Source organism: Myotis daubentonii, chromosome 11 (assembly GCF_963259705.1).
Source record: "Myotis daubentonii chromosome 11, mMyoDau2.1, whole genome shotgun sequence".
NCBI lineage: Eukaryota > Metazoa > Chordata > Mammalia > Chiroptera > Vespertilionidae > Myotis > Myotis daubentonii.
The window spans coordinates 5,515,804-5,528,096 of record NC_081850.1 but is presented as its reverse complement, the minus strand read 5'-3'; the positions used below and the strand labels follow the sequence as shown (position 1 = coordinate 5,528,096).

The window sequence follows — 12,293 nt, the reverse complement described above, 5'->3', positions numbered from 1 at the left end:
CCCCTCTCCCAGGATGGAGAGGGCCAACCATGACGGCCTCATGCTTTCTGCTCTGAGTTTGCTTCTCTGTATTGTGAGGTGGGGAATTAAGTAAAAGGAGAATTAGGAGGTGAGATCCCGCAGAATTGAGGCCCAGGGTTCCTAGAAACGAAAGGTGCAACAGCCACATAGGATAAGAGTGGATGTGGGCATCTGAGAGCAGAGCTGAGGGGACCAACCCTCATTAGCCACAGTGGGTGCTCAGCCTGGAGGCAGCTCCAGAAAGAGTCTGAGCCTGTTCAAGCTACTTAATCCACTTAAATGAAGGTTCACCCATCCCTCAGAAGTGCCTATGAGAAAAGAAAAGGCTCATCCAGCACTCCAGGAATAGAGTGAGAAGCGGCACCCACTGTGTCAAAACAAGGCCCAGACATTGCCTCTTGCTTCTATTCTGGATCTAGAATTTATTTCAGCATCTCGGGTGGGGTATGTAGGGTAGAAGAAAATATGGAGCTGGAAATGCTGCTTGCTTACCTGGGGAATTTGAAAATTCATACATAAGAATATGTGTAGCGACCTAAAGGTGCCCTAGGTATCCTGGTGCCCTGCTGCCATGGTCCCCATAGACTGGGGTGGCCCAGAGTCTGCAGTGTGGAGACACCTGGTCTCCAGCTCACACTGACAGCATGGGGCCCAGGCTGAGCACAGCGGGTGAAGGGACTCATGGTTTGCAGCATTTCCACCTGCTGGTATCCAGGGCGGCTACTTGTATACACATTTGGGCCATGATGTTAAACAGTTCCCTCTAATTTTTTTTCTGCAAGCATCCCTGGGGAAGAGGCATTTTCCCTTGGCAAGCTCTAAATCGGGTCAAATACAGACAGCCTTGATGTTAGTATAGGTGGCTAGTCCTATATAATAAAAGCCTAATATGCTAAATGTCTGACTGTTCGACCATTCAACCAGTCTCTATGACGTGCACTGACCACCAGGGGGCAGGTGCTCTGACCAGTAGGTTAGCTTGCTGCTGGGGTCCGGCTGATCGGGACTTGGCCTGGGCCCTCCCACAGTCCCTCCCCAGCCCTGATCATGCACCAGTGGGGTCCCTCGGCCTGGCCTGCGCCCTCTTGCAATCCGGGATGTTGGAGAGCTGGTTTAGTCCCAATCTCCGCAGGCCAGGCCGAGGGACCCCACCTGCCAGAGGGACCCCGCTCACTCTGCAGACGCCGGGGAGGGACTGCAGGAGGTTGGCTCCAGGGCATGTCTGGCCTACCTCACCCAGTCTTGCCCCTCCAGCCACATTCTAATTTCCTTTCAATGTGCACGATGTGCACGAAACTATGCACCGGTCACTAGTTAGTATTAATAAAGGTAGGGAGCAAAGGAAATAAGGTACTGAGCCTCATCAACGGGAGCTGAGTGAGACATTAAACCTCACTTACTAGGACAATGTAATGTTCCCAGCTCCCCAGGGGACTTAACCCCCTGAAGCAGGCTTCCCCACCCCCCAACAGGCAGCCACTACCCAGGATGAAAGAGAGAAAACAGTAAAGGAGAAAGCACTTTGCTCAGTGCACACCCAGCAGAAGCCAAGCGGGCACGGGAGGAGGAGCGTGTACTGTGAGGCATGCACAGTAGGAACTAAGATGGTGGCCATGAGGGGTGGAGCCAAGCCTGGGAAAAGGATCGGATTGGATAAGGGAACAGAACCCAGAAGATCTAGGAAAGTGATTGGTTGTGGAGAGGGCCCAGCGCAAGCCTGGGAGGATTGGGCTATTGACTGGTTAGCTTAGAAGAGGACTGGCCCCTGCCCAAGCCCAGGTGATCTAATCAAGCTTAACCAAGGCCTCGTGCATTCATTCACCTGTCCGTTTGCGAGCAGCAGCCATGTGGGCCCGGCAGCATCAGGGCTCCAAGGACGGCCTCAGAGCAAGCCTGCGGGCGCCAGCACAGCGCTGCTGCAGTGCGACCAGCTGCGGTGCACCCCAGCGAGGAGACTTGGCCAGTTGAATGGGGACAGACTGAGGTGGGCTAAGCTTTGCATGGACGGAACCGATGCCGCAGTTTCTGGGCCCTGGCCTTGCTTCTGGGCTGGAGGCAGACAAGGCTGGACTTCTTCCACGGTGGGCCCGGGGGTGGGGGGCACTGGGACCTGGGGCAGTCTTATTCCTACCCCGATACCTCACCCTCCCAATGCTTGATCACTGAACCGTTTTTCTCGAGACACCGCAGGTACCTCATCTCCACCAGCAACATTGACACTAAGATCTTCAGGGAATGACCAAGCAGGTCATGTAATGATCTCATATAACCATTTTTCTAGCTGAAGGAGCTAAGGACTCGAGGAACCTGAAAGAAACTCTGCAGAGAAATGCAACCATCCTGAACAGAATTCGCCTCCATAAACATCCCTGCTGTGCTGCCTCCATCAGCAACACACTCCTTGCACACTGGGAAGACATGAATACACCACATCACATGAACCCTTAGACACTATCAAATGTGAGAGGCTCCAAAATAATGACTGGCTAAGAAAAAAAAATAATGTTAAACCACAACATGCCATTCATTTCAGACTAGAGGCCCAGTGCACAAAATTTGTGCATGGGGTGGGAAGGTCTCTCAGACTGGCCTGCACCCTCTCCAATCCGGGACCCCTCGGGGGACATCCCTCTTGTAATCCAGGACTGCTGGCTCCTAACCGCTCACCCGCCTGCCTGCCTGATCACCCTTAACTGCCTCTGCCTGCCAGCCTGATCGCCCCTAACCACCTCTGCCTCAGCCCCCACCACTGGGGCTTTGTCTGGAAGGAGGACCGGACAACCAGAAGATGTCCAGCTGACCCAGTCTAATTAGCATATGACCTTTTTATTAGAATAGATAATAAAATGTGGGCTGTGGAACCAGTGGAATATGGTGTAAGAGAAAACAAAATGGGGCAAGGACATTAAGGGGAGACGTTTGCACATACCCACACCTCCTTTCTACATTGTAAGTAAATCAATGGCTTCATGCACTGTCCTCAAGCAGAGGTGATTTATGGGAGAATTAAAGAGCCAATGCCATCTGTCACCCTGTTGGTGACCCTTCATGTAGCCAATCAAAGTTTGAAGTGTGTGAAGGTTTTACACAATGTGCACCACACAGACCTGGTAAAGCTGGAAGTGGGGAGCCCGTGGAACACCCATTGTGTGGGGGGCCCTGAGCGGGGCAGGGGCCTGAGCCCCCCAACAGACCTGTTTTGAGTCGGAGGTCCGCAGGTTCAGGCTGGCGGTGGATATGGTGAGGGAGATGCTCATCCCCGCGAACTGGAGGTTGCTCTTGCCCAAGATGCTGGACAGCATTTTGCTTGGAGGCTGTGAAATCAAGCAGCTTTAGTTTCGATTTGAGTGACTGGAGGCCTCACTGCTGGGGCCTCTCTGTTGTTCCTATTTGCCACACCCCCAAACCTCCATCTCCTACCCTCATTAGGCACGTGAAGAAAATTGTGCTTCGAATAAGCTGGCGGGGGAGTGGGGGGCGCGTCTGACACTAACACAAAGATTCTAGAATGCGCAGTGTGTGGGGATTATGAACATCTATGCACACACTGAGATGAGGGAAAGGTGGGGTCAGGGTCCTGGGCAGCTCATGTTGGGATGCTTCTGAGAGAGTGACTTGGAAGCCTGGGGAAAGGGCCGCAGGCCAGGGCCTGCAGCTTTGCACTCAGAAACCAGCTTCATCCACCAGGAGCCATGTTAGTCAGGCCAGAATAAGTGGGTTCACTCGGGGGTCATGAGCAATCCCATTGAGCCGTGAGAGTGCTCATTGCTGGAGGACTGGAGCATGAATGCTCTAGCCGGCACATCCTCTGGTCCAGTCAGAACACACGGGTCTGGGGCACCACGGAGGAGTGACAGACTCCTTTCGGCTCCAACAGGTGTACCCATCAGACCATAATTGCTCTTGGCACAGGGACCGCGGCTGCATGCTTCAGCCAGGCACCTCCTCCTGGGTCCCTGCGTGGGCACCACCAACACTTGTCCATTGCTAACCCCCCAACCTTCCTCTTCAGATTAGAGCTCACCCGCTTCGATATCCCAACCAACCTAGTTCTTAACCAGGCTGGCCCCCATGTGAATCCCCTGCCTGAGCTAGTGAAAGGCAGAGCTGCCAGGCCCTGATTCAGAGCCTGGCGCGGAGCCTAGAAGTCGGCTTTGTTTCCATCACCTGCACCCAGAGAACCAAGAGGGACCCCAAGACTTGCCGCTCAGGCGCCACCTGGCTGTTCTCAGACACCCTCCTAGTTCCCATATTCAAGATTCTGGGGGCATCTTGCTTCCCAAGTCCCCTGTGGGATGACCAGAACACAGGCCAGCACATCTGCGCCTTCATCCAAAGTTCTGTCTCTGACACTCGGTTGCCCTTTTGGTCACCAATGTCCCCAAGCTACAAAGACACAAGCAACTCACAGCCCGAGGAGCAGCAGAGGCAAGCACCAGTCTGCTCCCTCCCCCCCACCCCCGCGCCCTCCGCCCCCCCGCCCGCCCGCCTGCATCAGGACAGACTCAGAGATACACAGAGGGGCGCCCCCACATTCAGGCCAGGTGCAGACAGGTCCTGATGGCGGGTATTCTGTGTTTACTAGGCACTTAAGTTCAGAGTTTTTCTGAGCTTTCTCTTAATCCAGTTGTTTTTTCTTTTGGTCCAAACACCTCAAGATGAAAAGGTCGAGTACAGGGGTTGAACACACAGCCCCTAGAGCGAAGTAGTCGGGCTGGAGCTTGGCTCCACCACCTGCTGGCCTCATGGGCTCTCCTCTCAGTGCCTCAGTTTTTATTTCTGTATAATGGGGACATGCAGCGGCGTTCTAGAGCCACTCATGCTCGTGAATGAGCGACAATGATCAAATGTTTAGGAATATTATGAGCTGGCCATTAAAAACAGCTGCTATTAAAAATTAATTATGTAAACTTGCAATTAAATACATTACATTTAAAAAACAATAAATACTCAAAACTCATCACTTCCTACTTTTTGCTGCATCAGCTGTTACCCCTGCAGTTCAGGTTGTCTGCGTCCGGTGTGCCTGTGTGAACTGCGTGGAGACTGTATAATGGTGTCTGCACCCCTCTTCCCAGCTCCCTTTTAGGGTGTCATGTTAGAGCTTGAAAATGGCCACAAAAACTGGCAACGCCACCAACTTGGTGCTTCTCGGTCCCCCAGGCCTGAGAGTCGTTGTTGAACTTGCGCCAGCCCAGCGCTGAGGGGTCTGCCACAAGAGCGGTGCCATGGAGTGAATGGGTGACCCGAAGCTTGGGAGAAGGCGGGCTGTTCTACGCGGCTGTTGCCATCTCTGTCTGTCCGTTGAGGCCACAGCGAGGAACCAGGGTGTGGCGCCTGGGTTGGCAGCAGCAGCTAACTGATCTCGTCAACCGCGTGGCAGAGCGGGGACCTAAGCTCTTTCTGTTTTTAAAGTGACAAGAGCCCTTTCAACAGGGGTACCTTTTGGTTCTCCCTGGGCAAAAACACAAACAAACAAAAACAGTGCTGAGCGCTAGGCCCTGGGCAGAGAGGCCTGAGCCATGTGTGTGAGGGAGCTGCGAGGGGACAGAGGAGGGAGAGGCGGGCAGACGCAGCGCTGAGGACGGTACCTTTCTCTTCCTGAAGGCTCCCTTGGCGCCCGGGACGGCTTCACACACGCGGCTGATGGCTTCCCTGCGAGGACAGGGAGAGAGCGTTCACAGGGCGGCCAGGCCCGCCCAGCCCAGCCCTGCAGGTGCCCCAGGGGACGGCCCTGCCCCTCGGGCTCCCGTGCTGTCACGGGGCTTGCCTCCTAACGTGCGATGCACATGTCAATGCGCTCATAGCTTTAGTTTCTGTTTGTTTTTATGTTGGGTTCAGATTCCGTGTCGGGGACGGGGTTCCCTGCAATGGACTCTCCCGGAGGTTGCGCTCATGGGGATGGCCCAGGGCCCACTGCTACCAAGCGCTGTCCCCGAGCAAGGGCCTCCCCTCCGAGTGAGTCAGAAGGGATTCGAGGACACGCGGTCCTCGGAGTGTCCCTCCCCTCCCCGTGACAGGAGAGAGACCCGCAGATGTCCTGCATCCATCGCAGCAGCAGCAGCAGCAGCAGCAGCGCAGGGTGGGAGAGAGAGGTAAGAGGCTAATCGGTTAACAGCCTCAGGCCAACCCAGCTGAAGCGCTCACATTCCTGAATGTGCTGAAGCTTTGGGTCAACCTTGGTGACTATTTCGGCTCTTATCTGGCGAGAACGGCGATGACCAGACCCCACCGCCCCCGCCCACACCCATCCAGAGGACTCTGCGCCCCACTTCCTTCCTCCCACCCCCTTTATCTGTAGCCAAAGTAAGTTCTTTCCAAATAAGTGACATCTCCCTCTCCACACTCACTGTACATGAGACCCATGAATCCCAGGGCACACACGCTCATCTTCCCGGCCACCCGCCGCTGGCGGCTCAGGCTGCTTGCTCCAGGACCTGGTCCTTTTCCTGGCTAGAATACAGCTCAACAAACCCTTTATTTCAGAAAAACTTTTATCCCCCATGTTTTTTATTTAGCAACAGCTCTGTAGTTAGTAAATCATATAATCTGAAGGGGTTTGAAGGAGAGGAACTCCAGGGGTATATAAATGAGCCAGAAATGAGGTTCCGTGCAGGTCAGTGCCATGGAGCAGGCATTTATGGAGCAGCTCCTATGTGCCAGGCACTGTCCTGAAGGAGTCAGTGAGTGTCCTAGGTCCTGGGGGGAGGGGCCTGACAGGAGGACAGGCTGCAGGGGGTCTGACCCCAGGGCCATATGGGGCAGAAGCAGAGGGGAAAGTGCACACATGAGCCCAGAAGGAGGCAGCTACAGACCGCATGCTGGAGGCGGGGCCTCAGGCCAGGAGGATGTGGCTGCATAGCCACTTGAGAGCAAACAAAGCTCAACGTTGTGACTCAGCCTCAGAGATAATAATGGGAGATCTGCTGATGTCAAGAGCCAGAGAGAGGCTGGTCAGCCTCCCAGCTCCCACGTGAGGAAGGACAAATTAGTCAGAGAACCCTGGACAAGGTACACGACGGGATCGGAGATGCGCTGAATGGTGGAGAAGACAGTGGGTCCTCAGAAACATCCACAAGCTTCTCAGCTGAGCACGTCTTGGAACTATTTTCTCTCATCTGGAAACAGAATTGCCATCACAATGCATTGCTTTTAAGAGAAATACAGCCTTGTCAAATTAGGTGAGAGACCACGAAGATAAGCTTCACATTTGCCATTGAATTTATTGTAGAGAGCGGAGAAAGAAGTGCTATTCTAAAAGGTCAGAGACCATGGAAACTGTAGACAATGAAATCACCATGACTCGCAAAAAGTCCATTTAAAATAAATAAATGACTTGGATGTTTATATGTAGTCATTTATTTTATAATAATATTCTTGCTGTGGTTCCATCAAAATGACCATCCTAAGTACTTTCTAAAAGCACATTCCTACTGAAGTCTCTCTTAAACAACTGCACGAACCCCAGCATCTACATGGTACCTGTTTTGTTCCTTTAAAACTGGATGTGTCCCCGCACTGTACTTGGTACATTAAGTGATATATGTAGCTAAACAAAGCAGCGGATTCTCTGCTGGCCCCAGCAGCTGGAAACGCGTTTTATGGAGGAAAGTCTTCCATAGTCATTTCTTAAATTCCCCAGCAGGCATCGGATTTCCTTCTCCACCCACAGACCTGGAGGTCCGAGGGGGAAGCCAGTTGGATGACAGCTAACCTGTGCTGTGGTCCACTCTAGTGAGGCCACGCAGAGCTTGCACTGCTAATGTGTCTGGGAGAGGGAGGTGGAACAGTGAGCCTTAAGAATAGGGTTGTGGGGAAGGCACTGCAAACGATGAGCATGTTCTAGCAACAAGCCCCCCACAGGGCAGGCAAGCACTTCAGGGCAGAGTTAGAGACTCAATCTTTTGTCTTTAAAATGTGCAGCATGGAGCCCAAACTGGTTTGGCTTAGTGGATAGAGTGTAGGCCTGCGGACTGAAAGGTCCCAGGTTCGATTCCGGCCAAGGGCATGTACTTGGGTTGTGGGCACATCCCCAGTAGGAGATGTGCAGGAGGCAGCTGATCGATGGTTCTAACTCTCTGTCTCTCTCCTTTCCTCTCTGTAAAAAATCAATAAAATATATTTTTTTTAAAAATGTGCAGCATGAAAAATTCCGGAAAGTTCTCAGGGCTCATGGACTCGGGAAAGTCCTAGGATCCCCTTGAGAGGCAGCCTTCAGAAGCCCCAAAGAGGTTTGCAAATCAAGCTGCTTTTCAGAAAAATGTCCTCCTTTCTCATTGGCATAAATTTGTTACTAATGTTCATATGATAGTATGTGTGTGTGATTATCATTTTAATCAGGCTGATGGTAACTATTTCTATTTGAAATAGAAATGTAACATGACTATTATAATTGCAATACTTAGCCCAGCTGGTGTGGCTCAGAGGTTGAGCACTGACCAATGAACCAGGAAGTCACAGTTTGATTCCCAGTCAGGGCACATGCCTCCTGAGGAAGGTCAATAGAGATAGGTTTCTCTCTCTTTCTCTCCCTTCCTCTCTGAAATCAATAAAAATATTTTTTAAAGTAATTGCAATAGTTACATGAATGAAATTAGTAACTTAACTCCAAGGTCTAATTTTAAATGTCACAATTCTCATCGACCCTCCTTACTGTTTAGTACTCTGCATTTTGGTGAGCATTCTATTTCAATTTGTTCATTTAGCAATAACTATTTAGCTTTGTGTCCTTCCATTTAATCCCAATGTGAGTCTCAGGTAGCAATTTTGCCCTGTTTTTAATAATAGCGATTGCTTCTTAGCATTCTGTTCAGTGCATTCCCATTTCAGTAAGCCAAACCATGAGCTCAGAGCAAGGTAATAGGAAAATGAAACATTTGGCACCTTCATGGTTATCTGGAAGTAATCCCAAATGCTGAGCCCACTTTCTCATAACATCAGCATCTTCCTCTATTCAGCCAAAATTCTCACCATTACAGCCAGTACCGTTCGCCTTTCATAACTTTCTCATTGGAATGTAGGATTTTTGAACTGGAATCTTTCAAGTCGTAGCATCATCTTTCTCCCTAATCATCCATCTCACTCCTACCAACCTGATCTACACACACACACACACACACACACACACACACACACACACAGACACACACACACTTTACAGAATCAAGCTATTAAAAAAGAACATCTGGGTGATTTCTGCACTCATGAGATTAGAGTGAGTAGGGGAGGGGCAACAAACAAACACATAGAACAGCAAACTGCGATCAACTTTATGAACAAACAAAGAGGAGAGATACACGTAGTGAAGAGGATCAGAACAGTCACCCTCAAATAGGCCTCTTTGGCATAAAGATTATTTTAAGCTGAAGGCAACTGAGAAGAAGCAGACTCCGGAAAAGCCCTCTGTCCTCCTCTATTTGCCTAAAAGCAGGACATACATTTGTAAAGGCGGCCCCGCCCTTCACGCCCAGGAAGAACAGAAGTTAGTCACTGGAGACAACTCCAGCCCTGACCAGCCCTGAGACCAGCAGAGGGATCTGCCTGAGAAACCTACCAGCCCTCAGCTTCCATTAGTTCCTGCATAGCAGGAGCTTACCCTCCCACAGGGGCTGCCCCGGGCTCCCAAACTCTCTTCCTCCGTCCTGTCTCTTCTGAATGGATTGACTGCTCTTTGGTTAAGATGGTTTAGAAGCCTAAGTTCTAAACACTTTTGTAGCTGCTCATCACCAAGTTTCCCTGCCTGCATGGGCACGGCATGCATTATGCATTAATCCATCGTTTGTCTTTCTCTTGCTCATCTGTCTTTTGTCTGATTTGCAGAGCCTAAGCCAGAAAACCTAGGAGGGCAAAGCAAAAATGTCTTTCCTCCCCAACAGTAATAAATGTGGTGACGCCTGTCAGGAGGGGGAAGAGTTGCCCAGGGAGGGACATTTGAGTGGCTTGGCAGCTATCCCAGGGAAACAACTGGGTTCCCATCTTGTGCCTTATATGCAAATAAATTACACATAGATCACAAATTTCATTTATTTGTAATGAAACTGCAAAAGTACTAAATGAAAACGAGGAGGACATTTTTTAAATCTTTGAGTGAAAAAAGCCTACACTAAAATTCCTGTTTCTCAGCCAAGTATCAGGACTCTGCACTGGTGAGGAGGTAATTCGGCGCAGTCTCCACGGGGGCAGATCGGTCAAATCCGAGCAAAATGAAAAATGCAGTCCCGGGGCCAGCAGCTCTGCCTCCTGCACACCCTCTAAGTGCACCTGCAAATGAACCTGCGATGCGTGCGCACCTCCACTGACTGCAGCAAGTGTCCAGCTGACCTGACGGGGAGCGACCAGCGTCCATCATATCACAGGCCATTCCTAGACATGACGGCCCCTCCACAAAATGGACCACCAGCTCCGAGATGTTGATGATGCTCTCCGCCCTCTCCACTCCCCTCCACACCAGCTCTAATTCCCACTAGCTGCCCCTGCAAACTCACCAACAGCCTCCACGGCACCAAATAAATGGGCCATCTCTGTCCTTGTCCCCGCTCCCATCATGGCTTCCTGGCCCCAGGCGCCTCTGCCGTCCTCTGCCCTCCGGCCGCCCTCGGCCAGTGCCTGGCCTTCTCTGTGGCTCGGCCTCTAAACTGTGGAGAGTCCCAGCTAATCCAGTCCATTCACTTTCAGACCAGGAAACGTCCTCAGCCACTGACAACCTTCTCCATCTTCCTGTGTTCAGTGTAGATGCCCCGTCCCCCCTTCAGAGCAGCTGGGCGGGAGCCTGCAGGGGCCCAAGAAGCGAGGGCCTCCCACCCTCTGGCTGCAGCTGCTGACACTTTGCCGGGGTGGGAGTGGGGTGCCCAGGGAGAAGTCAGGGCACAGGCAGGACACCGCCAGCCTGGGGCTGGCCCTCTGGCCAGGGCTGAGGTTGGCAGCGACTTCTCTCACAGGCATTCTCCTTGCTTCTTTGAAGACCCCGCCCCCTGCAGATTCGGGGGGGGGGGGGCTATGCCACACATCTTCTCCCTCGCAGTGGCCACCTTTGGGGGAGCCCCAGCCTGTAGCTGCTGACACAGCCCCAATCTCCAGCAGAAAGCCCTCCTGGGGCCCAATGGGCTCCTGGCCCACACAGGCTGCCCCTGCCCCTAGCATCTTTGCCTGGCTGTGGGCAGGAGGCAATTTCTCCACAAACACATCCACTTCTGCTTCAGACTTCACTTCAATGCCTGTGTAAGAGCATCGGTCCACTGGGCCCCCGGCCCTGGGTGACATGCCAAAGTGTGGGTGATCTCCTGAACACCCCACTCTGTCTGAGTTGGGGGTAGGGATCACAGGCACAGGACTCTCACCTAAGACATCCCCTCCACAACTCCCACCCTCCTCCTGTTACACCTTCCCTGCTGGACAATAGCAGCAACATAGATGCCCACGGCCCTCGCGCCTCCCAGCCCTAGGTGCCCGGATAGCGCTCAGGGATGTGGAGCCAGGCCCCCTGGGACTTCCGTCCCATTTCACTCTGCGGTGACCTCCATCCCCTCCCAGCCGGGGGAGGTGTCAGACCTCCAAATGCCCACTTGTCTTTATCCCCCAGAATACCAGGATTTTACAGACAATGCCCACACACCACTGACACCCCAAATTCATTGTCAGTGTCACGGTTACCATCACACACAGCCTCAGTGTCACAGTCACCCAGGTCACTGTCACACACAGCCCCAGTGTCACAGTCACCCAGTCCACCACCACCACACAGCCTCAGTGTCACAGTCACCCAGTCCACCGTCACACACAGCCTCAGTGTCACAGTCACCCAGTCCACCGTCACACACAGCCTCAGTGTCACAGTCACCCAGTCCACCACCACCACACAGCCTCAGTGTCACAGTCACCCAGTCCACCACCACCACACAGCCTCAGTGTCACAGTCACCCAGTCCACCACCACCATACAGCCTCAGTGTCACAGTCACCCAGTCCACCATCACACACAGCCTCAGTGTCACAGTCACCCAGTCCACCGTCACACACAGCCTCAGTGTCACAGTCACCCAGTCCACCACCACACACAGCCTCAGTGTCACAGTCACTAAGGCCACCACCACACACAGCCTCAGTGTCACAGTCACCCAGTCCACCACCACCACACAGCCTCAGTGTCACAGTCACCCAGTCCACCGTCACACACAGCCTCAGTGTCACAGTCACCCAGTCCACCGTCACACACAGCCTCAGTGTCACAGTCACCCAGTCCACCACCACCACACAGCCTCAGTGTCACAGTCACCC

General features: G+C 52.6%; 1 protein-coding gene across 1 annotated transcript in view; it reads right to left on the bottom strand.

The window, feature by feature from the left end:
• SHC3 (SHC adaptor protein 3) overlaps positions 1-12,293 on the bottom strand; it is a 149,594-nt gene that overhangs the window by 61,168 nt on the left and 76,133 nt on the right. The window contains exons 3-4 of the mRNA XM_059656370.1: positions 5,613-5,676; positions 3,216-3,335 (exon numbers count right to left, since the gene is read on the bottom strand). Of these exons, the coding sequence (XP_059512353.1) occupies positions 3,216-3,335; positions 5,613-5,676 (184 nt within the window). The remainder of the gene's footprint in view (positions 1-3,215; positions 3,336-5,612; positions 5,677-12,293) is intronic.